This window comes from Balaenoptera borealis, assembly GCF_965194805.1.
Source record: "Balaenoptera borealis genome assembly, chromosome: 16".
Taxonomy (NCBI): domain Eukaryota; kingdom Metazoa; phylum Chordata; class Mammalia; order Artiodactyla; family Balaenopteridae; genus Balaenoptera; species Balaenoptera borealis.
In genome coordinates this window covers 78,486,604-78,512,657 of record NC_138872.1, presented here as the reverse complement: position 1 = coordinate 78,512,657, position 26,054 = coordinate 78,486,604, and the positions used below count along the sequence as shown (strand labels likewise).

At 50.1% G+C, this 26,054-nt stretch overlaps 1 protein-coding gene across 3 annotated transcripts; it reads left to right on the top strand.

Moving 5' to 3' along the window:
• Positions 1 to 3,662: 3,662 nt before the first annotated feature.
• On the top strand, positions 3,663 to 25,837 carry NCF1 (neutrophil cytosolic factor 1). 3 transcript variants are annotated; one of them, XM_082358620.1, is made up of 11 exons: positions 5,177 to 5,334; positions 9,671 to 9,751; positions 12,303 to 12,378; positions 12,530 to 12,695; positions 13,734 to 13,789; positions 15,516 to 15,638; positions 16,141 to 16,248; positions 17,095 to 17,212; positions 18,527 to 18,631; positions 19,199 to 19,344; positions 19,557 to 25,837. In XM_082358620.1, exons 1-11 carry the CDS (start codon positions 5,263 to 5,265, stop codon positions 19,682 to 19,684), a joined length of 1,179 nt encoding a protein of 392 aa, XP_082214746.1. In that variant the 5' UTR covers positions 5,177 to 5,262; the 3' UTR covers positions 19,685 to 25,837. The 3 variants fall into 3 exon arrangements, with proteins under 3 accessions (XP_082214747.1, XP_082214746.1, XP_082214748.1); XM_082358622.1 differs by lacking the exon at positions 9,671 to 9,751; XM_082358621.1 differs by lacking the exons at positions 9,671 to 9,751; positions 12,530 to 12,695 and having other exon boundaries at positions 3,663 to 5,334.
• The last annotated feature ends 217 nt before the right edge of the window (positions 25,838 to 26,054 follow it).

The following is a 26,054-nucleotide window of genomic DNA, read 5'->3' as shown; positions in this document are numbered from 1 at the left end:
TCCTGAACGGATCTATAGATCTGCATGCTCTGTAATTTAGACAAACTGTCTTCTCCCTGACAATGACCAATCTATCAATATATCCTCTAGGAAAAATCCCTAATGAAAGACAGCAAGTGCAGGTTTCCAGCAAGGGAAGGTCAGAGCAGGCACCCTATGGCATGTGGTCAAAGAGCCATAGCAAGTGTTGGCTCTTGTTGGCCTTCAGAAGAGGAGCTTTCTGTCTCAGGGGAGTGGCGTCATTGCCCCTGGTGCTTGAGGCAAGATGGGACCCTGCCAGGAACCTCTGTAAGCAAACCATCTGTCTACAGGTGACAAGCGCCTCACCCCAGGCCTGTGTGTCTTTACTGTTCTGCGCCCCCTGGGCAGTAGCAGGGGTACCGAGCCCTGGGCAGGTCCCAGACGGGCTTCGTCACGCCGCCAGCTTGCTCCTCTGCACTGTGTGCGAGCTGGGGAGATGGGGAAATGGCAACCCAGCCCTGGTGACTGGATTTAGGCGGGAGTTCTCGTTACTGGAATTAGCTTCAAGCTCTAGACAAATCACCACAAAACCGCCTGAGGCGGCAGCATGCCGCTGGATTTAGTCTTGATGGTTGGTCGGTGAGCTTCAAATAGCTCTCGCCACGTGACACATCATGCCCCAGGGAGGAAGTGGGGCGGGAGGGCGGGCACAGGCCGTCCCTGGGGGCCAGCGTTGAGCTCCTGGCTTTGGAGTGGGACCAGCTTGCAGAGTTCTGTCCGTTTGGTATTTGTTAAGGGCCCTCTTGGTGTCAGGACCCCTGCCAGACGCTGGAGTGCAGAGGGGACAGCCCCAGCCCTGCCCCCCAGAACAAACAGCTGTCCATGCCCTTAGCGCTGTCCTCCCCAGCCTGGTCTGGGAAGTCCCCATCCCACGCCCACGGCCCCAGGCACTGCCGAGCTCTCCCAGGGCCAGGCCAGGGGCTGCGCTCGCACTGACACAGAGAGCACAGGCCTGCCCTGGGGTCTGAGTCCTGCACAGTTTGCCCCAGCAGCCTGGAGTGCCAGCTCTCATCCGTGTGACACTTCCCTCCTTAAAGGCCAGGTTTAAATGGCAAGAAACCGCCTTGGACCTCCCTAAATCCTCCCAACAGTCCACGGAGTAGGTACGGTTGCTAATGCCATTTTACAGAGGAAAAAACAGGCTCGGAGTTTGCCCAGGGGCACACGACCCTGTACGGGAGGAGGTCAGCGTGGGTTGGGTTCCGGGCCCTGTGCTCGTAGCCAGCGGTGGGCGTGTACGTGGCCTCCCACAGACCAAAGGCTCAGTCTGATGCCTGTGAATGTCCAGCGCTGGAGCCCTCGCTCCTGTGTCCCTAGGGACTGGACAGCACTGCCATCAGGCCCAGGGGAGAAGGAATTCCCACGTGTGGCGCGGGTGTGTCCCAAGCCCCGATCCTGAGTGCAGGCTCCCGGTTCTCTTCTGATGAGGCCTCAAGGTCCATCCCTGACCCAGCCAGAGCCTGCTCCTGGTCTGATTTGCTGAGAAAGGAAGGCTCAGGGTCCCTTGGGAAGCAGGTTGTGAGTGGCCGGCATTTCCACGCAGACCCCTGCTTGCCCTCAGAGCCCCGCACAGCCAGCCTCACCGCCAAGGGAGCCCTCAGCCTGCCAGCCAGCAGTGGCCCTGGGGCCCCTCCTCCTCCTCCAGGCACCAGGCGGGAACTGCCTAGCGTGGGCATCAGCAGGAGGGGCTTAATTCAGACTTGGGAAGGAACGTCCTGTACAGAGGGCTGCTTCGTTCCCATCTTGGGAAGCCTGACAGGAGATCCCAGAGGGCACTGCCTGGGCCTCAGGCCCTCAGGCCAAACCTTTCTCCACGTAGCCTGTCTCCAAGGCCCAGCCTTGGGGATTTCCTGGTTGAGGAACTGCCCAGCCCCGTCCATCTGGGGAAGGCGGTATCTGGAGAGGCCAAGGTCTTTGGGCCAGACTGGGAAGCCCTGCTTCCCGTCCAGTCTGGCCTGTTGTGAGAATCTCCCTCTTTGGGGCGTTTGCCCAGTCTGGCTCCTCCTTCGTGAACCCCAGTCGTCATTCATTCACTCAGAAGAGCCGATGGTTAAGAGCGTGGGTCCAGGGCTTCCCTGGTGGCGCATTGGTTAAGAATCTGCCTGCCAATGCAGGGGACACAGGTTCGAGCCCTGGTCCGGGAAAATCCCACATGCTGCAGAACATCTAAGCCCATGCACCACAACTACTGAGCCCACACGCCACAACTACTGAAGCCCGCGCACCTAGAGCCCATGCTCTGCCACAAGAGAAGCCACTGCAACAAGAAGCCTGTGCCCTGCAATGAAGAGTAACCCCCGCTCGCCGCAACTAGAGAAAGCCCGCGCACAGCAACAAAGACCCAACACAGCCAAAAATAAAAAAAGAGCATGGGTCCAGGGTCCAGACTGCCTAGGTTCAAGACCCAGCTTTTTGCTTACCAGTGGTGGCAACCTATTTACCTCTCTGTGCCTCAGTTTTCCCATCTATAAAGTGGGGGAAATAACAGTACCTACCTGATAGTCTCATTGTGAGGATAAGATGTGATCCTAAATATAAAGCACTCCTGACCCAGGCTAAGTCCTTTGTTAGCACTCAGTGGGAAGTGGTGGGGGGGTGGATTCTGGGGGCTCTGGTATTCATCTAATACCTGGGTGATGGATAACGAGATATCTATAATGTTAGCTAAAATTTTATGTTTAGTTAAACTTCATTTTTCTGCAGTTTTCTATAATTTCACAATTTGAAAGTTCTAAAATTTTTGTTTGTATCTCCCCCCCCGAAACAAACTTTTATTTATTAATTAACTCCAGTTTTGTTCATTTTTTTAAATTAAGCATTTGGTCACTCACTTGTTTCATCCATGCATTCAAGTAAATCTATCTCATCCCAACAAAAGGCTATGAGCCTGCTTACGGAGGGGCTTTCAAGGTAAACACGAGTTCTTAGCACTTCATGCTTTGGACGCCTGCGCTCTGCCTGGGCGCGGTAAGGAGCAAGGGGACGTTTGGGGAGACCACAGGAGGGAAGTGGAGAGGTAGCAGCTGATGGCTTGGGCCGCTGAGTTGTGCCTGGTGTCTGCAGGACAGGGCAGCCTGGCCAGGCAATTATGCAAGAGTGGAAAGACCGCTGAGAAGAAGGGAAGGAAGAGCCGGGGCCACGACCAGACCCGGCACCCGGGGTTGTTGGGGGGGGGGGGTACCACTGCAGCCAGCCCCACCAGCCACTTCCTCTACCCTTCCCAGGTGAGCCAATGCTGCAAGTCTGACCTCTGTGTGGGGACCGCAAGGCAGCACCACGTGGGACAGGGAAGACCAGAGACAAGCTGAGCGTCCCTCAGGGAGGGGGCATTTAGTGAGTAATGAAAGGACAGCCACTCAGCCGTGAGCCAAGGGCCTTGTGCTGCAGGGGCCACTGATGTGGAATTAAGTGAGGACTGCCATCCATCATGTGATCCCACTCAATCTGTTCTTTGCTTTCAACTTTCTTTTGAGGTATGACACACCCACAGAAAAGGGCCGTGCATGAAACTGACGTGCCTGGGGCTGGGTTAATTTTCAGAAAATGAGTGCACTTGTGGAAGTCGCATCCTTATCAACAGAGCAAATCACCTGCCGCCTCCTACTTCCCTCCACTGACTGCTGCCCCACCCCCACCCCCACCACCCCGTTGCCAGAGGTCACCCTGGCTTCCAACCCCACTGACTGGCATGGGCAGTTTTTGAGGTTGGTGTCAATGGCATTCTGCAGAAGGTGTGCTTTGTGTCTGCCTTCTCTATCCGCGCATTGTGTCTGGAAGGTTCACCCGTGTTGTGTCCGGCAGTTCCTGCCCATTGCTGAGTAGTGCATCATCCTTCTGTGCAGGAAGATCCTAGATGTGTAAATGGAAATGATCAGGGGAAGGACTTGCAAGGCTGGTCACACCTGGGGCTGGTGACCTCAGGGTGATCGGGGAGCAGCAGTAACCAGAGGGGACCTGCCAAGCAGATCTTTCAGAGCAGAGGAAACGGACGCCGCGCTTCCTAGATTAAATCCCCTGCCAGAGACCAACCCTCACCCCTGGTGGTCCAGGGGGACCTTTGGCTCTCAGAGTGTTCCCGGTGCTGATGGCCTTTGCCGTCATCTCTCCATCTTGGAATCTGGGGATCTGGGCCACAAACTGGCCCTGCCCACCTGAGCCTGCAGCTAAACTGCCTGGGTCTAAGGCCACTTGCTGCGTGACCTTGAACCGGCTCTATAACCTCTGAGACCCCCAGGCCCCCCATCTACCTGGCCAAGCACCCCAGGCTTTAGTGAGAGAGGCCCCAGCCTCTCCCCCAGCAAGCTGCTGTCCTCCTCACCCCTCCATCCCAAATCCCCTTCTCCCCCTTCCCAGCAAGGCTGGGAGTCCCCTTTCACTCAGGAGGAAACCACCGGCTCTGAGCGGCCATTCTTTGATCAGGACTTGAACGCGGTTCTCACTCAGTCTGCCCCGCTGCCCCTGCTCTCAGCCACAGTCACCCGGGACGTACACCGGAGGCTTGCGCACGCTCGCCTGGAGGATTCGTTCCATCAATCACTTCGTGAGTGAGGCAGTTACTACCCGAATACTTACAGAGGGCCCACTGCGTGTCAGGCACCAGCTCTAGGGCTTGGGGCCAGAGCCCTCGTCAAAACAGGCCAAACCCTTCTCTCACGGGGCTCACATTCTGGTAGGGAAAGACATTGTAAAAATAAAAATAGTGATGAGTGGTCTGAAAAAAAAAAAAAACCAGGAAAGAGGGGTGGGGTCCGCATGAAGTTTTGCTATTTTATGTGAAGTTTATATCAAGGAAGGCCTCTCAGAGGAGGTGCCCTTTGAGCAGAAACCTGTAGAAGATGAGGGTGGGAGTTACAGGTGTGTGGGAGATGGGCCAGGTGGAATGGCTTGTGCAAAAGCCCTGAGATGGGAGCACCTGGAACAGAGGGGCCAGCGTGGCTGGCTCAGAGGAGCCAGGAGGAGAGAGCTGGGAGTCGGGCAGCCCTCCTGCGGGGCCCTGTGGGCCACGGCGGGGACAATGACGGGCGTGTCCCCGCACAACTGCGTGCGTGGGGCCACCCATGTCCGCACCACGGGAACCCGAGGAATCCCAGAAACTGAAAGAAGAAGCAAAGCCCTATCTGCACGCTCCCTGCCCCCACCTGCCCGCGGCCCCGCCGCGAGAGAGGCGACTTCCTTTTTCCAGCCTATTTAAGTCCCAGCCCGCAGAGCCCCGGAGAAGAGGTGGCCGCACGCAGCCCAGTCATGGGGGACCCCTTCATTCGCCACATCGCCCTCCTGGGCTTCGAGAAGCGCTTCGTCCCCAGCCAGCACTACGTGAGTACCGGCCTGAGGCGCCCTGCGCGTGGGGACAGGACTGGCGGGGCGCAGGTGCCGGTCCCCGCGCAGCCCCGGGACTCCCGGCCCGGGACGCGGGCGGCCGAGGGGTGAGGGCGCGGGGTCGCGGCCAAGGCTCCCCGGCTCTGGGCCTCAGGCCGCCCGCCGGGGCCGCAGTCGATGTGCGCCCTTCAAAAGATGCGCGCCGCCACCCGGGCCGTCGGTGCGAGGACCCCGGCCCCCGCCCGCCCACCCACCCCACGCCCTGCTTCCCGCCCCAGCCCGGCGTCCCCTCTCCGCGCCCGGCAAGTGTCCCCGCGGCCCCTCTGGGAAGGGTCCTCGGGAGGGCGCGCTGGTGGCGATCAGTTACATTAGAGTCGTGACCCCTCCTGTAGGGTGACACCACCACAGGGACCAGAGGAGTCCCCCCTCCTGCCCTGGGGGAGCTGGAGGAGTTCAGGCACAGACGTGGCCCATCACGGGGTCCCCAAACCCAGAAGAAGGCCAGGGAGGGATCCAATTAGTAAATTGGCACTTGTATGACACTTTTAGTGTATGTGCCAAGACCCTTCTTTTTTAACTTTTAATTTTGAACTAATTTCAAATTTACAGAAATGTCCCAAAAAGTACCAATAACTCCAATATTCCTTCACCCACATTTCCTCTCTCCTTCTCTCACTCTCTGTCTCTCCCCCTCCGTCTCTTTGTCCCTCCTGCTTTCTCTCTCTCTGAATATACATTTTCTGAATCATTTGAGAGTTATTTGGAGACACTGTGTTTCTTTACCTCTAAATATTACAGGTGTGTATTTCTTAAAATCAAGGATGTTCTTTTACATAACCAAAGGTGTCAAAATGAGGAAATTAACACTGATGAAACACTGTCATGCAACCCACAGGATTTTACTAGTTGTCCTCTTGTCCCTCCTTAGGAAAATTTTTTCAGGTCAAAGATCCAATCCAAGATCACACAAATTAAAACAAACAAACGAACAAAAACTATCCAGGATCACCTGTTGCATCTGAGTTGTCATGTCTCTTTGGTGGTCTTTAAACCCAGATCAGTCTTAATCAGTCTTTGTCCTTCTCAACTTTGACTTTTTGAAGAGATGGGACCAGTTATTTTGCAGAACATCCCTCGATTTGGGTGTGTCTGATATTTTGTTAGATCTTGGTAATGCAGGAATACCCCAGAAGTATTGATATGTTCTTTTCATTGATCCTATCAGGTGGCAGGTGATTTTGATTTGTTCCTTTATTGGTGATGTTAACTTTGATCACTGAGTCCTGGAGGTGTCCTCCAAGTTTCTCTGCTGTAAAGTTACTATTTTCCCCTTTGTAATTAATAACTAAACTATGGGGAGGTTATGTAAAGCTACGTGAATATCCTGTGCCGTATAGTATCTGTATGACTCTTGCCTGAATCAAATTACTATAATGATTGCCAAAGAATGATTTTTCAACTCTATTGGTCCTTCTGCATTTATTAGTTAACATTTTCCTGTGTCTTCCCTTCTTCCTTATTTATGTCAGTATGGTTCCATGGATTCCTGTTTTATTCAGTGAGTTATAATCCAATACCATCATTACTTATTTTGATGCTCAGAATGTCCCAGATTTGGTGACTGGGAGCTCCTTCAGGCTGGCTTCTGTACTTTTTTTTTTTTTTTTTTTTTTAATATATCCTGTCATTCTTTTTTTTTGCGGGGGGTTGCAGACAGGGCACCTGGGTACATTCTTATGGCACAAAGTGGTCCAGCTTAACTTGGACTTTCCCAGCCCTAGTCCTGGACTCAACCATTTCACTAAAGAGCCCTGGTTCTTTTTAGTGGGAGTGATATTAGAACCCAAGATCTGGAAGGTAGGTGTGCTCATTGCCACCAAGGTGTCATGGCTCATGACTGCCTTTTCAGTGGACAGACTGGCGGAAATAGCTATTTCATATCATCCTTGCTTCTCATCACTTTATGTTTGTAGCTCCTTTCTCTCACTGCAGGAACCCTGGCTCCCAACGAGATCAGTATATTCACCCTTCCGCTCAATTCTAAAATACACATAAACTTGTTTCAGAATAATTACACCCATGCCACTATTAACAATAAACCTACTAACCTATTAAGTCAAATTTAAGTTTTCTTTGCAGTTCTTTTTGTCCTTTTGGACTGAGAATACTGAAAGTGCTGCAACTAAAAGCTACTTGGATTCTTTTCCATTTTCCTTTAATATTTAGGTTATTACCCATTTTATATAGAGTTAAGTTCATTTGTTTCTGTTTGTTTCCAACTTTAAAGTTAAAAAAATCCTTGTTGATTTAATTTTACTTCTAAATATGTAAAATATTAGCAAGTTCACCCATTTAAAGTGCACTATGGTTTTTGGTATATTTAAAGTTCTTCAACCATCACAACTATCTAATTTTTAGAACATTTTTATCATCTCCATTGGTAGCTATTCTTTTTATTCCCCAAGATTTTATTCTGAGAAATTTCAAATTACAGCAAAGTTGAAAAAAATTTTACAGCAAAACAAAACCAAACAAAAAACCCAACCAGGGACTTCCCTGGTGGTGCAGTAGTTAAGAATCTGCCTGCCAATGCAGGGGATACAGGTTCAAGCCCTGGTTCCGGAAGATCCCACATGCTGCAGAGCAACTAAGCCTGTGCACCACAACTAACTGAGCCTGCACTCTAGAGCCCACAAGCCACAACTACTGAGCCCGTGTGCTGCAACTACTGAAGCCCGCGCGTCTAGAGCCCATGCTCCGCAACAAGAGAAGCCACCACAATGAGAAGCCTGTGCACTGCAACGAAGAGTAGCCCCCATGCGCCACAACTAGAGAAAACCTGTGCACAGCAATGAAGACTCAACACAGCCAAAACTAAATAAATTATTAATTAAAAAACAAAACAAAACAAACCCAGCCAGTCATATGCTTACTATCTTGATTATACCATTAAATATTTCCTGTAGTACTTGCTTTATCATGTATACATCCATCCATCCATCCACCCATCAATCTATCTTATTTTTGGTGCATTTCAAGGCAAATTACAAACATCAGTACACTTTGTCCTAAACGTTGGGTTGGCCAAAAAGTTCATTCCGGTTTTTCCTTAAGACCTTACAGAAAAACCCGAACGAACTTTTTGGCCAACCCAATACTTCAGCATGCATATCACAACTAGAGTTCAGTATTTTTTTGTAGTTTTTTTCTCTTTTGATGTAAAATTTATGTAAAATGAAACCCACAAATCTCAGAGATACATTTGCTGAGATTGGACAGTACATCTCCCTACGTAACACAAACTCTCATCAAGATGTAGACCATGACCATCACCCCATCTCACGCCCCAGTCATTCCTCCCCAGCCCCAGGTTTTTTCCACCTTAAATTAGTTGTGCTTGCTCTAGAATGTCATAGATATGGAATCATATGTAGCCCTTCACGCCTGGCTTATTTCATTCAGCATAATTTAATGATTTTGAGATTCGTCCACATGATTGCAAATATCAGTAATTTGTTCTTTTCTGTGGCTGAGTGGTATTCTCCTAACTATTTTTGCAGGCCTGTTTTTCCTTCCTGAGGTTTTTTGTTTTGTTTTCTTCTTGTTTGTTTGTTTTAAAATAATGGCTTTTTTGAGATATAATTCCCATACCATACGATTAACCTATGTGAATTGTACAATTCAGTGGTTTTTTAGTATATTCACAGAGTTGCACAACCATCACTACAATTGATTTTAGAAGATTTTCTTCATCACCCATACCCGTTAGCAGTCAAGCCTTAGTCCCCCTACCCCCAACCCTGCCCAGCCCCTGGCAACAACTAATCTACTTTCTGTCTCAATAGATTTGTCTCTTTTGGACATTTTTTTTTTTTTTTTTTTTTTTTTGTGGCCACGCAGATGGCTTGTGGGATCTCAGTTCCCTGACCAGGGACTGAACCTGGGACCTTGGCAGTCAAAGCGCAGGGTCCCAACCACTGAACCACCAGGGAAATCCCTGGACATTTCATAGAAATGGAACCATACAACATCTTACTGAGTTCTTGTGTTGTCTGAGGCCAGCCCTTTCTGTATCTTACCTTCTGTTAACTCTCATACCAGCCCTAGCAGTGAGGTCCTACTTTTACCTCCAGTTTACAGATGAATTTGAGTTAATTTGAGAGAAGTCATCCCTCTTGCCCTGGGGCCCCTGAACTTGTTGCTCTTTCTATGGCCCAGGTTACCACAAAGAGCATTCTCCCTCCCACCCCCAGTCCTGTGGGCTTCCACCATGGGGTGGGGGGCTGCCCAGGTGTATGGCTGAACGAGATGCCCCACCTCTACCGCCCCCCAGGTCTACATGTTCCTGGTGAAGTGGCAGGACCTGTCTGAGAAGGTGGTCTACCGGCGCTTCACTGAGATCTACGAATTCCATGTGAGTGCCCTGTGCTGGGGCTCCAGGGAGGGGATGCCACACCCAGTCCCAGCTCTGCCCTTTGGGGAGGGGAGCAGCCCAGGTGCTGACCAGGAGCTGAGGAACCCAGAGTCCCCCCATCCCCTCCCAGCCCACAGATAAGGGGACATTATTTTTTTTAACTTTAAAAACCACTAAAGCAATTTTTATTTTGGTGAAATATGCATAACATACATTTACCACTTTACCCATTTTAAGTGTACAAGCCAGTGGCATTAAGTACATTCACAGTGTCACACAGCCAACACCACCACCCATTTCTGAATATTTCTGTCTTCCCAAACCGAAACTCTGCACCCATTCCACAGGATCTCAAGGGGGCCGTCTCAAGGGCCCTGCTTGCTCTGTCCCTGCAGGGGACAGCCTGGCCAGTGTCACCACCACAGGTGTCATCCTAGGAGCTTGCTCTTTCACTCACCGTCACTGGCCTGATGAGGACCCCTGGTGGATTAGAAGGAGGGCGGATAATCCTGACACCCAAGAAACCGGGTCCTCTTGCTTTGTGGGTGCCTGTTATCACCAAGGTTTACATGAGAGAATCCCCCAGGGTTCCCAACACCAGTGGCTGGTTGGACAAAATTGGGGGTGGTCATCGGGGGTCACAGGGCACACATGCTGGGTTCTGGTCTAAGACAGGGCCATGTGGATGGAGGGGCCACAAAAGCCAGATGGGTTCCCCCAGGGCCCACTCCACACGCAGGGCCCTCCTTAACCAGGGAAGGGGCTTCAGGAAGCGTGCAGGTTCCTGCACTTCTCTTGTGTGAATTATTTAAAGTGAAATGCAGATAAATGCAAAGAAAACTGTAGCCAGCCTTGTACACCCAGCACCTGGAGTCACAGCTGATATCACTGGGCCGTTTGCTATAAGGCGGTTTTTTTGTTTGTTTTTTTTTTAAATTTATTTTATTTTTGGCTGTGTCGGGTCTTCATTGCTTTGCGCAGGCTTTCTCTGGTTGTGGGAATGGGGTCTACTCTTGGTTGCGGTACGCGGGCTTCTCACTGCGGTGGCTTCTCTTGTTGCCGAGCACGGGCTTTAGGCACGCCAGCTCAGTAGTTGTGGCTCGAGGGCTCTAGAGCATGGGCTCAGTAGTTGTGGCGCACGGGCCTAGTTGCTCCGCGGCTTGTGGGATCTTCCCGGACCAGAGCTCGAACCCGTGTCCCCTGCATTGGCAGGTGGGTTCTTAACCACTGCGCCACCAGGGAAGCCCTAAGGTGTTTTTAAGATAAGGCGTTTTTAAGATAAAGGAGATAAAACATTACAAAAGCAGTGGAAGTCGCCCTTCATCTCATATCCCGTCCTAGCTCCTACCCTGGGTGGCCACACACACACACACACACACACACACACACACACACACAGCACAGAAACAACATGCAGTAGTGTGGAGCCTGCATTTTCTGTAGTGTATATAAATGCCATCAGTGTGCTTTTTGCCTCTTTCTCAATCTTATTACTGTCGCCAGGTTACATTTTTGAGACCAGTCCATGCTGATACTTTGTGGGGCTTCATCTCACCTCTTTAAACTGTTCTGGGTTATTCCATTGTAGGATTTGCTTCTTTTATTAATTGGTCGACTCATTCATTCATCCAACCACTATTTATTGAGCACCAACTAAGTACCAGGCACGTTATACTTAGTGAGAAGAAAATGCTGCTGAAAGGCATAAAAAACAGATGCAAATCCTTGCCCACCCTAATAGACCTTATGTTCTAGTGGAGGAGTCAGGATAACAGACAAACAAAAAAATAAGTAACTTATATAGTATGTAAAATGGTCCTTAGAATTACAGAGAAAAATAAAGCAGGGAGGGGAGGTGGGAAGAGTGGGACAAGGAAGGACAGTTGTCAGGGAGGAGGCCTCACTGAAGTGGGAGATATCTGAGCAAGGACTTGAAGAAGGAGAAAGAGAGAGAGAGTGAGCTATTGATCTGTGTGGGGGAAGAATGGGAATCACACATGCAAAGGCCCTGGGGCAGGAGTGGGCCTGGAGCATTCAAGGGTGGCTGGAGCAGAGTGAACAAAGGGAGAGTGGTGGCAAGAGAGGTGAGCAAGACAGGCAGAGGCAGGTCACACGGCGCCTTGTAGACCAATGTGGAGCCTTTGGCTTCCATTCTGAGTGAGCTGAGAGGCAGGGAGGGTTCTGAGCAGAGGAGGGATAGGATGCAACTTAGGTTTTCAGAGGATCCCTCTGGATGCTGGATTGAGGACAGACAAGGGAGGGGGAGGCGTGAGTGACCTAAGAAGGTTATAATAACCAGACCCAGTGGAAGCTCTGACCAGGGTGGTGGCAGCAAGTGTAGTGAGAAGGATCAGATTCTGAGTAGACTTGGGGAGCAGAACCAAAAGAATTTGCTGATGGATTGGATGTGAGGTGGAAGAGAAAGAAGAATCCAGGATGCCACCAGGAGCTTCTAGCCTGAGCAATTGGAAGGGTATTTAGGTCATGTCCAGTTTTGTGTTTTACAGTGCTGTAATAAAACAGATTCCTTCACGTCTGCTTTTCTGTCTAGAAAATCTTAAAGGAGATGTTTCCTATCGAGGCGGGGGACATCACCCCAGAGAACAGGATCATCCCCCACCTGCCAGGTGAGGAGTGGGGCTGAGTCACCTGGGCAGGCTCACCTGTCCCAGCTCCCCTCCCCTGCCCTCCGATTGCCCCCTCCACTCCCACCCTCTCCGGACTTGACCTCTCGAGTGTGCTCACTGGTCCTCTGGTGCCCCTCCCTGGTCCGCCCAGCCCCGCGGTGGTTTGATGGGCAGCGGGTGGCCGAGAGCCGCCAGGGCACCCTCACTGAGTACTGCAACTCGCTCATGAACCTGCCTGGCAAGATCTCCCGCTGCCCCCACCTCCTCAACTTCTTCAAGGTGCGCCCTGACGACCTCAAGCTCCCCACGGACAGCCAGTGAGTGGCGGGAGGAGGAAAGGTGGTGGTCAGACCCTTGCCTGGAGGGGGTGGGACTTTCCCCATGTTACACAGGAGGAGCCTGAGGCTCAGAGAGGGGAAGTGACTTGCCCAAAGTCACACAGCAGGGAAAGCCAAGGAGGCAGGATTCCAACTCTGGATGCCCCCAGCATCCCTGCCAAGTCTCTACCTGGACCCCTCTGAGCCTCAGGGTGCTGGGGGTCGGGGGGAGGCACTGTGGGCTGCGGGTCTAAGGTCCTAAGTCCTTGCCCTGACTCTGAGACTGCCTGGCCGTGGGACCTGGAGCCTTCTGAAAGCAACCCCCCTCTGTGACCGGGTGGTGAGGGCCAGATGCAGTGGTGGGCGCTGGGGAGAGTGCTTACAAACTGTGAAGTGTGGAGCCCCCGAGAGGATGTGGGGGGCCGGGGGCCGCTGTTCCTTCCTGAGCCTCTCTCAGGCCCCTGCCTATCCTTTGTCACCTCATTCTCTGCCTGCCCTCGCCCCAGGGGTCTCCTGTGCTCAGGGCCCCGCGTGGACAGCATCGGAGATGCTGATGAGATCTCGCGGGAATGTGCTGCGGAAGGTCCCTCTCTCCGTCCCGTCCCTCCCTGATACTGAGTGCTGGGGGAGGCCTGGAGGACAGGGCTGCCGTAGACAGACAGCAGAGCTCCAGCCACTGCTTCTGGACCCTTGAACACATCCCCGGTCCCGGGCAGGGCAGCTCCCATTGGCCCCGGAGGATGGGGGCGCCCACTCCTGTTGGCTTCCCTCTCGAGGCTCCAGCAGAAGGGAGCTGGCCCACGAGCCTTCTCCTTTGGGTCTGCAGGAGGCTGGGGCCCCTCCTCGGGCTGGCTGAGCAGATCCTGTCTTCCTCAGAGCCCTGTCCTCCCAGTCCGGTTGCTACCTTCTCTCTGCGGAGGCCCCCATTTCCCACGTTCCTTCTGGGAACTTTCTTGGGAAGTTCTTCTGTAGGTCTGCCCGGAGCATGCTGTTCCCCAGGGGAAGCTGGCGTCTAACCCAGACTGTTCTCTGATGCAGGGTGAAAAAGCCAGAGACATACCTGATGCCCAGAGATGGCAAGAGTAACGCTGCAGGTGAGAGGCCGGGGTCAGCCAAGTGAGGGTCACCCTAAGGGACTGCTGACACCATCAGGGACCCTGAGCTCAGTGTGTGCAGGGAAAAGAGCAGGAGGTGAGAGCAGCTGTGAAGGGTCTTGGTGGCTGCACTGAAGAGTTGGGGTCTTTGAGGGTCACTGGTCAGTGAAGGGAGCTCACCTCCATGGCTGCAGCACCCAGCACAGAGCCTGGCTCCCAGCAACCCAGAGGATGTTCTGGCTGAACGAATGAACAGATTTAGGGGCAAAAGTGGCCTTTAGGGGTGACTCAGGGGCATGACAGTATCTAGTCTTTATTGCACGATAATTGTTAATAGCACTACCTAACATTTATCGAGCACTTACCCTGTGCCAGGCACTATTTTAAATGTTTTCCATGTATTAACTCATGTAATCATCTCTATAATAGTATGAAATAGGTACAACTGGGCTATTATCCCCATTTTGCAACTGGACACACTGAGGCTTGATTTAAGTTGAGACTCTTTTTTTTTTTTTAAGATAGTAGTCATCTTTTTTTTTAAATTAATTAATTTATTTATCTATTTTTGACTGTGTTGGGTCTTTGTTTCTGTGCGAGGGCTTTCTCTAGTTGTGGCAAGCGGGGGCCACTCTTCATCGCAGTGCGCAGGCCTCTCACTATCGCGGCCTCTCTTGTTGCAGAGCACAGGCTCCAGACGCACAGGCTCAGTAGTTGTGGCTCACGGGCCCAGTTGCTCCGCGGCATGTGGGATCTTCCCAGACCAGGGCTCGAACCCGTGTCCCCTGCATTGGCAGGCGGATTCTCAACCACTGCACCACCAGGGAAGCCCAAGTTGAGACTCTTGACAAGGGACACACAGCTACTAAATGTGGAGCAGGATTTCAGCCAGTCGGTGGGACACATGGTCAAGTACTCTGGGCTACTCAAAGTGTGGTCCAGTGACCAGCAGTGTCTTAGGTCAGGCTGCTATAACAGAGTGTCATAGAGTGGGTGGCTTAAATAGAAGAAATGTGTTTTCTCATAGTTCTGGAGGCTGGAAGGCTGAGATCAAGGTGTGGGCAGGTTTGGGTTCAGCTGAGGCGTCTCTCCTTGGCTTGCAGATGGCTGCCTTGTTGCTTTGTCCTCACATGGCCTTTCCTCTGTGCATGCAACTCCCTGGTGTCTTTTCCTCTTCCTATAAGGACACCAGTCCTGTTGGATCAGGGTCCCACCCTTATGACCTCATTTAACCTTAATCACCTCCTTGAAGCTTTTATCTCCAAATACACTCAGATTCTAAGGTACTGGGGGTTAGGGCTTCAACGTATGAATTTGGGGGTGGGGGGACACAATTCAGCCCATAACAGGCAGCAGCAGTATTGCCTGGGGGCTGGTTAGACACGTAGCCTCTCAGGTCCCACCAGAGGCCTACAGAATCAGCACCTATGTTTCAGCAAGATCCCTGGGTGATTTGTGTGCACCTTGAAGTTGAGAAGGGCTGCTCGCTAACCACATCAAAGGAGAAAGAGACCGTGTGTAAAGTGTGTGACCAGTGTCTGGAACACACTAGGTGCTCAGTAAGTGCAGGGCTGCGAAGACTAGTTGGTCTTTGCTGCTTTCCAGTATACAGGGCGCATCTACCCCTGGCCCGTCTGCAGCTGGGTGGGGATGGGATGCCAGTGCCTGTTCTGGTGGCCTACACAGGGCCCACAATGTCCACTCACCCTGCCCTCCCTCTACCCAGACATCACGGGCCCCATCATCCTGCAGACGTACCGCGCCATCGCTGACTATGAGAAGAGCTCAGGCTCCGAGATGGCTCTGGCCACAGGCGACGTGGTGGATGTCGTGGAGAAGAGCCAGAGTGGTCAGCCTCCCCGCCCTGCCTGGACCTCCCTCCCCTGGTGCCTGGGCCCACGGCTACAGGCCCCCACCAAGGCTATGCCCCCCAGGCAGCCCCAGGCCTCCTCCCTGCCTGGCCCACCGGGGGGCTCTGGCTCCTTCAGGGGCCCTGACTGTTCTCCCCACACTGTGGGTCACCCTCTCTCTGAGAGTGTGCCCCAGGGCAGCTCTGGGGATCTGCACACATTCTGGGCTGTGACTGTGCATCTCTGGGGGTTATATCCGGGTGGACAGGTGAACTTCTCACCATGTGTGTGAAGTGGGTTCTGAGCTGTAGTTCTGTGACCCTGTGTGTACTGGTATGTGTGATTTTGGTGTGGAGTGTGGTGAAGGTGACATTTCTGAATCTGAGTGTTGGACGCCTGTGTGTCTGTGTCTGAGTGCCCTCACCCACCCCCATCCCCCACCGATGGCTGAGGGAGGCTTCCAGGCCCGCCCAGACCTACCGCCCCATATCCCTGGCACAGGCTGGTGGTTCTGCCAAATGAAGACAAAGCGCGGCTGGGTCCCGGCGTCCTACTTGGAGCCCCTGGACAGTCCCGATGAGGCAGAAGACCCAGAACCCAACTATGCAGGTGCCCCTCCCCTCCTCGGCCTCAGGGGTGGGAGAGAGGGGCAGGATTGAAGAGCCAGAAGTGACTGCTTTGGGGTCAGGCATGACTGTGGGCTGGGCAGGAGGGGAGGCAGGGCTGAGACCCTAGGTTGGGTCTAGGTGGGGTAGGAGGTGGTGCCCTTGGTCAGGACAGGGGGAACCAGGACGTAGAATAGAGGTGAGGGGGATAAGGTAAGCCTGGGACACCAGGTGGCTGCCAGCCTGGGGCCGGGTCCAGTGGGAAGCTGCATGATGAGCCAAACTGAGGCTCATTAAGGAGGGCTGCCTGGAGGTGGGGGCATCATGGCTGACTAGAATGGAAAAACTGGCAGCCCCTGGGCTGGATGGGTCCCACGTGGGGTTTGAAAAAATTTAGTATTGGTTGCCCATATTTTGCAATAGAAAGATCTTACGATTTTATGTGGATTTATGACTTCTCTTTAAAAGTTGGGAAAGGCATGTGTACTGGGCCTGCAGCCCCACATGCCAACAGTGGACTGGAGTTGAGTAGCTCAGGTGCCACTGGATGGGCGCTCTACCTCTACACTTCCTGCCTAGCCACTCCTCGTGTGCAGGTTCCTGGCCAGGTCTCTGTAGTCATGGGCGCTCCTGGCCTCTGGTGTGGGTGATGGTGGGTAGGAGCGGGCGAGCTCCCCTGGGTAGAGTAGGCAGAGGGCACAAGTCCAGAGTGTCTCCACGAGGAGTGGGGAGGGCTGGAGGAGAGAGGTCCTGGGCTCCAGCTGGAGGAAGCCCCAGGCCCAGAGAGGAGGGGCGGGGTGGTGAGCCCCGTGGTGGGGAGGGCTTCACACTCTGCCCCTCCCCTCTCCAGGTGAGCCCTACGTCACCATCAAAGCCTACACTGCCCTATTGGAGGACGAGATGTCTTTGGAGCAGGGCGAAACCATCGAGGTCATTCATAAGCTCCTGGATGGCTGGTGGGTCATCAGGTAGGAGAGCTGTGCCCTCCCTCCCACTGCACCTGCCCTGAGAGTCAGCCTGGCCTGGGGCTGGGCCTGCGTAGGCTCAGTGCCGACTTGACTGTGTGACTCTGGGTAGGCCACTGCCTCTCTCTGGGCTGTTTCCATTTTGGAAGCAAACTCGTGATAATCCCAGCCTGCCCGTGTCTCAGGGTTCAGTGTCCTTGTCTGAGTGGGCACACCTTTCCTTTGTGACTTGGGGTCACGTCCCCTGACCAGTCCATCTATTCATTCTCCAGCAACACAATTAATTGTATTAATTATTATATTTGATAGCTGCTAGAGCAGACCCTGTCATCCCTTTTCCTTTTAAAATCCTTCATTGCAATTTCCATGTGTTTATTCCTCCAAGTGAATGTAGGAATACTAACTTGTTTTCCTGGTTCTGGGGAAAGCAGAATCCCAGGGTCTTGCACACGATTTCAGAGCCCTGAGTCACAGGGCCCATCCGTGACCCCAGTGAGCTTGTGGCCACAACACCCCCCATCAGTGTGGTCCTTGGCTGGGGACTTTGAGGCAGGATTTCTCAACCTTTATTTTTTATTTTTAAATTTTTATTGGCATATAGTTGCTTTACAGTGTTGTGTTAGTTTCTGCTATACAGCAAAGTGAATTAGTTTTTTGACCCAAACTCAGTTAACCCCCATCATGCACCCCTGAGACAATGTTTGTGAGTCTCCCACCAGCCAAGAAGAATCAGAGTTTTATGGAGTGAGGTTTGTATTATGCAAAGGCTGTTGTTTTTTTACTACCAAATGTAGTAATGAGAATGGAAAGAAAAATCTTCTCAACAAATGGTGCTGGAACAACTGGATATCCTTATGGGGGAACAAAATGAACCTAGATCCCTGCCTCACACCATACACCTTTATTTGGGACATTTCACAGATTTTACCAAGCACAAAACCCAAAACTAAGAAGCTTTTGGAAGAAAGCATAAGGGAACTTGGTGACCTGGAGGTAGGCAGAAGTTTCTTAGGACACAGAAGGCAATCACCATAAAAGAAAAAACTGACATACAATATTGCAGATGTTTTATAGCAAACACCTGTCCCTGGGGAGATGGATCTGCTAACTTCCTCCCCCTCCCACTGTCACAACTGGGAAGTCCTGTGTCGCATTGATGAGGAAACTGAGGCACACAGGTGCAGGGTCTGGTGTTGGCTGCCGTGTTTGCAACCTCCCAGCTGCCTCGACCCCCAACTGTTTAGAGGGAGCCTTGACCCCACGTCTGAGGCCCCGCCCCTGCAGCTGCTCAGGCCTCAGGGGCTGCCTCTGTTGCAGGAAAGAAGATGTCACAGGTTACTTCCCATCCATGTACCTGCAACAGGCAGGGCAGGAAACAGACCAGGCCCAAAGCCGGATCAAGAGGGGAGCGCCGCCCCGCAGGTGAGCAAGGGTCCCCGGGGCAGTGGGGGCGGGCTGGGCGGGGCTGAGGAGGGTATACCACGGCTTCCGTCTGTCTGTCCAGGCCCTGGAGAGGCAGTGCTGGGGCAGGGGAGGGGCGCTCAGCCTGGCGGGGAAGGCAGCACCGTCACTGGATGGAGGCCCCCTCCCACACGCTGGGGCTGGCGCAGGGGCGGTGGGAAAGCAGAGGTGTGAGATGGAGGTGGCGGCTCCGACGCCTAGAGTCCTCGGGATGGCCCGTGAGGGCTGCGGCAGTTCGGAGGGCTTTCCTGGGGAGCGGGTAGGCTGAAGGCTGCTGAGGGGTGTGGGAAATGGGCCTGGGCTCTGAGTCAGGGCAGGGGTCCGCGTCGGTGAGGGGCAGTCGCCTTCATGCCCCGCCCAGGCTGTGCTGGACCACCCCCCACCCCCCAGCCCGCCTCCTTCCCACTCTCAACCTCCCCGGGCTAGTCTTTGGACTCCAGGGGTGACCATGAGAGTCCCCTCGGGCAGGGACGCGGGGAGGGCAGGGACGCGGGGCGCTGACCAAAGCCCCTGACCTGCTGTGCCCAGGTCGTCCATCCGCAACGCGCACAGCATCCACCAGCAGTCACGGAAGCGCCTCAGCCAGGACACCTATCGGCGCAACAGTGTCCGATTTTTGCAGCAGGGCCGCCGCCGGGCGCCGCCGGGGCCCCAGAGCCCAAGGAGCCCGCTGAGTGAGTGAGGACGGGCGCCTGGGGGCAGGGCCTGAGTCTGGGGGCGGGCCGGAGGTGAGGAGGGATGTGGCCAGCATCCAGGGTGCTGAGAGGCGGGGCCTGGGGCGGGGCCAGGTGATGGAGGCGGGGCCTTGAGGGGTGGGGCCTGAAAAGTGAAGAGAGGTGGGGCCGAGCAGGCGGGGCGGGCCTCAGCTGGCCCTGTCCACCAGCAGAGGAGGAGGAGCCGCCCAAGACCGAGCGCCCCAAGCCGCAGCCGGCCGTGCCCCCGAGGCCCAGCGCAGACCTCATCCTGCACCGCTGCAGCGAGAGCACCAAGCGGAAGCTGGCTTCCTCCGTCTGAGGCCGCCCCCACATGATGCTCTCCCCACCTCCAGCCCCTATCCCTGTATATACATGTATAGAGCCTGAGGTTTGGCGGCAGATGGCAGCCCCTGGCCCCGCCCCACCTAGCTATTCGCCACCCTTAATAAATGTTGCTTGGAGTGGACTGATGGTTTGCGAAGTCGCGCTGCGGGCTGGGCAACACCCCTGGTATTTCTAGAAATAGGACCGAAGGCTGTGAGCTCTATTGGGGGAAGGTGCAAGAACTGAGGTCCGGTTGCATACTTTTCTGGCCTTGCCCAAGACCAGGTTTGCACAAGGCCAAGTGCATGAGGAAACCCCAGTGCCCTCTGACTGTTTGTCTGACAGACTGCCTACTTGAACTCTGGCCTCACTGCAGAAGAGTTCTGAAGAAGAGTAGACACAGTGCATAGTTGGGAGGGGGGTGAGCCAGGGCTGTAGGTGACCTTGTGTGTGCACCCTGATTACCAAAAAAAATGTAATTTAGGTATAGGGAGACACACCTTAGATGTAAGGACATAACGCAAAGTGAAAGTGAAGGGATGGAAAAAGATACTTCATGCAAATGGAAACCGAAAGACAGCTGGAATAGCTATACTTAGATAGAGTATACTTTGTAACAAAGACTGTAATAAGAGACAATGGCATTACATAACAATAAAGGGGTCAATCCAATAAGAGAGTATAACATTTGTAAATATTTATGCACCCAACATAGGAGCACTAACATATATAAAGCAAATATTTACAGACCTAAAGGGAGGAATAGACAGCAATACCATAATAGTAGGGGACTTTAATACCTCATTAACATCAATGGATAGGTCATACAGACAGAAAATCAATAAGGATTTTCCAAGATAAATCATGTTAGGCCACAAAACAAATTTTAACAAATTTAAGAGGATCAAAGTTATATCAAGCATTTTTTTTCTAGCCACGATGGTATGAAACTAGAAATTAATTACATGAAGAAAACTGGAAGACTCACAAACGTGTGGAGATTAAACAAGTTATGAACAACCAGTGGGTCAAACAAGAAATCAAAAAGAGAAACAACAACAACAAAAAAATACCTTGAGACAAATGAAAATGGAAATGTAACATACCAAAATTTATGAGATGTAGCAAAAGCAGTTCTAAGAGGGAAGTTCATAGCAGTAAATGCTTACCTTAAGAAACAAGAAAAGTCTCAAACAACTTAACTCTACACCCCAAGGAACTAGAAAAAGAAGAACAAATGAAGCCCAAAGTTGGTGGAAGGAAGGAACAAAAATTAGAGCAGAAATAAATGAAATAAAGACTGAAAAGTACAGAAAAGATCAATGAAACTAAGAGCCGGTTCTTAGAAAAGATAAACAAAACTGACAAACTTTTAGCTAGACTCAGCAAGAAAAAAAGAGAGAGGATTCAAAATCAGAAATAAAAGAGATGCTACAACTGATACCAAAGAAATACAAAGGATCATAAATGACTACTGTGGGGACTTCCCTGGTGGCGCAGTGGTTAAGAATCTGCCTGCCAATGCAGGGGACACGGGTTCAAGCTCCTGGTCTGGGAAGATCCCACATGCCACGGAGCAACTAAGCCTGCGAGCCACAACTACTGAGCCCGCGAGCTGCAACTACTGAAGCCTGCGCACCTAGAGCCCATGCCCTGCAACAGGAGAAGCCACTGCAATGAGAAGCCTGTGTACCGCAACGAAGAGTAGCCCCCACTCGCCGCAACTAGAGAAAGCCCATGTGCAGCAACAAAGACCCAACACAGCCAAAATAAGTAAATAAATAAATTTATTTTTAAAAAAAGTTTACTATTCTTGCAAAATCAATCAATCAATAAATAAATGACTACTGTGAACAATTATATGCCAAACTAGAAGAAATGGATAAATTGGACAACCAAGAAAAAAAATGGATAAATTGCTAGAAACATACAACCTACAAAGACTGAATTGTGATGAAACAGAAAATCTGAATGGACCGATTATTAGCAAGGAGACTGAATCAGCAATAAAAAAGTCCCCAAAAACAAAAGTCCAGGACCAGATGGCTTCACTGGTGAATTCTACCAAATATTCTTCTCAAATTCTTCTCAAACTCTTCCAAAAAATATGAGGGGAACTCTTTCATATTTTATGAGGCCAGCATTACCCTGATACCAAAACCAGACAAGGATGCCACAAAAAAAGAAAATTGCAGGCCAGTATCCCTGATTACCATAGATGCAAAAATCTTCAAAAAAGTATTAGCAAACAGAATTCAACAATACCTTAAAAGGATAACACACCATGATCAAGTAGGATTTATTCCAGGCATGCAGTGATGGTTCAATATTCACAAATCAGTCAATGATACACCACATTAACAAAACAAAGGATAAGAATCATATGATCATTTCAATAGATGCAGAAGAAGCATGTGACAAAATTCAACACCCATTTAGAATGAAAACACTCAAAGCGGGTATAGAGGGAACATACCTCAACATAGTAAAGGCCACATATGACAAGCTCATAACTAACATCACACTCAATGGTGAAAAGCTAAAAGCTTTTCCTCTAAGACCAGGAACAAGACAAGGTTGCACACTCTCACCAATTTTATTCAACATAGTATTGGAAGTCTTAGCCAGAGCAATCAGGGAAAAAAAAAAAATCCAAATTAGAAAGGAAGAAGTAAAACTGTCACTATTTGCAGATGACATGATATATGTAGAAAACCCTAAAGACTCCATTAAAAACTCTTAGTACTAATAAACAACTTTAGTAAAGTTGGAGGATACCAAATCAACACAAACATCTCCTGCATTCCTTTATGCTTATAATGAACTATCAGAGTGAGAAACTATCAGAAGACAATCCCATTAACAATTGCATCAAAAAGAATAAAACACCCAGGAATAAATTTAACCAAGGAGGTGAAAGACCTGTATATTGAAAACTATGAGACATTAATGAAAGAAATCGAAGAAGGCACAAAAAATCGAAAGATATTCTGTGCTCATGGATTGTAAAAATTAATTTTGTTAAAATATCCATACTACCCAAAGCAATATACAGATTCAATGTAATCCCTATCAAAATTCCAATGGTATTTTTCACAGAAATAGTACAAACAATCCTAAAATTTGTATGAAACCACAAAAGACCCCAAATAGCCAAAGCAATCTTGAGGAAAAAGAACAAAGCTTGAGGCATCACACAACCCAATTTCAAACTATGTTACAAAGCTATAGTAATTAAAACAGTATGGTATTGGCATTAAAACAGAGGCATAGATCAATGGAACAGAGTAGAGAACCCAGAAATAAACTCATGCATATATGGTCAATTAATTTACAACAAAGGAGCCAAGAATATGTAATGGGGACAGAACAGTCTTCAGTAAATAATGTCTGGGAAAATTGGACAGCCACATGCAAAGGAATGAAACCGGAACACTATCTTACACAATACACAAAAATTGATGACCAACTTAAGTGTAATACCTGAAAACATAAAGCTCCTAGAAGAAAACATAGACAGTAAACTCCTAGATATAGGTCTTGGCGATGAGTTTTTGAATCTGCACCAAAAGCAAAAGCAACAAATGCAAAAATAAACAAGTGGGACTACATCAAACTAAGGCTCCTGCACAGCAAAATAAACAATAAACAAAATGAAAAGGCAGCCTATAGAATGAGAGAAAATACCTGCAAATCATATATTTGATAAGAGGTTAATATCCAAAATATATGAAGAACTATATAACTCAATATCAAAAACAAACAATCCAATTAAAAAATGGACAGAAGATCTGAATAGACATTTCTCCAAAGAAGACATACAGATGGCCAAGGGGTACATGAAAAGATGCTGAACATCATTCATTCAGGGAAATACAAATCAAAACCACAATGACACAGCAAATCATGCCTGTTACAATGGCTATTATCAAAAAGACAAAAAAATAACATGTGTTGGCAAGGATATGGAGAAAAGGGAAGACTTGTGCACTGTTAGTGGGAATGTAAATTGGCTGAGCCACTATAGAAAACAGTATGAAGTTTCCTCAAAACAATTAAAAATAGAACTATCATATGATCCAGTTATTCCATTAGAATCTGGGTACTCTGAGAAGAAAATGAAAACACTAAAGATAACTGCACCTTGATGTTCATTGCAGCATCATTCACAATAGCCAAGATATGGAAACAACCTAAGCGACCATCAATGGATGACCAGATAAAGAAATTGTGGCATAAATCAATGGAATATTATTCAGCCATAAAAAATAATAAAATCTTGCCACTTGCAACAAAATGGATGGACTTTGAGGGCATTATGCTAAGTGAAATAAGTCAGACAGAGAAAGACAAATACTGTATTATCTCTCTTATATGTGGAATCTAAAAGACAAAGAAAGAAACAAAAAACAAGCAAGCTCTTGGATACATTAAACAGATTGGTGGTTGCAATAAGTGGAGGGTGGGCGAGGGTGGAAGAAATGGGTGAATTGTTATTTACTTATTTCTTTATCTTTATTTATTTTAGTTTATATAAATTGAATAAACATTTTTTTAAACTGGCATATATAAACAGGAGAGTATAATTGAGCTCTCATTCCAGATTCAGTTGAAAATAGCCATCCTGGGGCCATTGCTAAGGCACAGAATGGGCACAGAAATTTAGACATCTACCCAGTTTTCAGTCCCTGAGACATAGTGGGGGTCTTGGCTAATAGAGCCGTGAATATTCAGTGAAGGACAATAGTTTATCACACACACAAAGAATTATAATTTAGCTATAGGGAGGGGTGCCTCTGATTATTCACTGAGAGCCTGCCCAGTTAGGAGGTTGTACCAGAAAGCGATTATTCACCACCCACCCCAGCACTGCTGCTAGCCCATGGCCTCCAAGTCTTTGCTGGTGGGTCTGTCCCCAAATGCAAAGATACCATGATGCAAACTGGAGCTGCAAATCTCGTGAAAGATGCAGCTTGTCTCGAAGGCCATGGGTGGCATGGAGAGCTTCTCTTCCTGTGTGGGAAGCAGCATATGAGGCTGGACAAGGCTGGTCGCTTAGAGATAAGAGGAAGTGGGTTTCTCCCAGTCTTGGCTCAGTCATACGAGTGACCATGCTGGTCAAGCCACTTGGCCCAGCACACGCTACAGGTAGAGAAGGAACCTGGGAACCCTGGGAGTTGAATCAAAGCAGAACAGCCCCATGAATGGTCCAGCCAACAGAAGGCAGCCCAGACTGAACGCTGCGGTCACCTCCCTGTTACCTGATGGGCTAACCACCCGGGAGCCACATGTGACAATGACGAGCGGGGGCTCTATGACAGAGGCCTGCCAGGTCTCCACGTAAGCATGGTGGCTGCTTAGAAAAGGAAGAAGAACATGGACTTTGGAGTCACATGGACCTGGGTCTGAATCCTCTCCTGGCTGTGTGGCCTCAGGCAGGCCATTTAATCACTCTGAGCCCCAGCTGCCTGTCTAAAAACGCGGGGGCTGGTCTTTCCCCGCAGGGTTTGCAGGACCACGCCTCTCGTGTTCAGAGTCGACATCTGCTCAGGTACACCAGCAGCTGGCCTCCCCTGACTTCCGCTGTGAACCAGTCCATCCTTCATTCACTTCCCAGGAAGTGAGCCTCTGAGCCAGCCAGACCCAGCTGGACCTGCAGTCAACCTCCCAAGGTCAGGAACTGCCCAGGTTGGGTCATTCCTGTGTCTGAGGACATACATCCAGGCCCCAGCTGGGGCTGGGTCCGCTGCCCAGGTGAACACCTAGAGGTTGGTCTTTCCCCCTGGCAGCTTCCCTTCATTTCTATCAATGCCTTTTCCTCCACTGCTTCCTGAATGGGTCATCAGGTAGGATCTTCAACCTTTTTGTACCCTAATCAGATTAATTCCTCCAAATCTGGAAAGTATTCACAATTTTGGGTCACTAATTCCAGCAACTAATAGATACTAAGAACACAGATATCTCTAACTTTATATCTATACCTGTATCTGTATCTGCATCTATTATCTATATGCTTTTTTTTGAGTTGATAAATTTTTGTTACCTTGTGTGATTTTTTTTTTGCAATTGAAGTATAGTTAATTTACAGTGTCATGTTAGTTTCAGGTGCATCTATATGTTTTTAAGTGACAACCCTCCAGGGGAAAAATTCCATAAAGGAAAGGACATTATTTGGTCAACTGACAAAACTGGAATATGAATGGTAAACCAGACAAAAGTATTGCATCAGTGTTCAACTTACTGGAGTTGGTAACTAAATCATGGCTATAGAAACCCTCTTCTTAGAAAATACTCCCTAAAGTATTTAGGGATAAATGAGGTAAGCAACTTTCCCTCAAATGGTTCAGAAAGAAACTATGCACATA

Bases quoted from the DNA above. Each gene is read 5' to 3' on its own strand.
- NCF1 (XM_082358620.1), top strand. From the start codon at position 5,263: ATGGGGGACCCCTTCATTCGCCACATCGCCCTCCTGGGCTTCGAGAAG. The intron at 12,379-12,529 runs GTGAGGAGTGGG...TGGTCCGCCCAG, and splicing joins GATCATCCCCCACCTGCCAG to CCCCGCGGTGGTTTGATGGG. The intron at 16,249-17,094 runs GTGCCCCTCCCC...TCCCCTCTCCAG, and splicing joins CCCAGAACCCAACTATGCAG to GTGAGCCCTACGTCACCATC.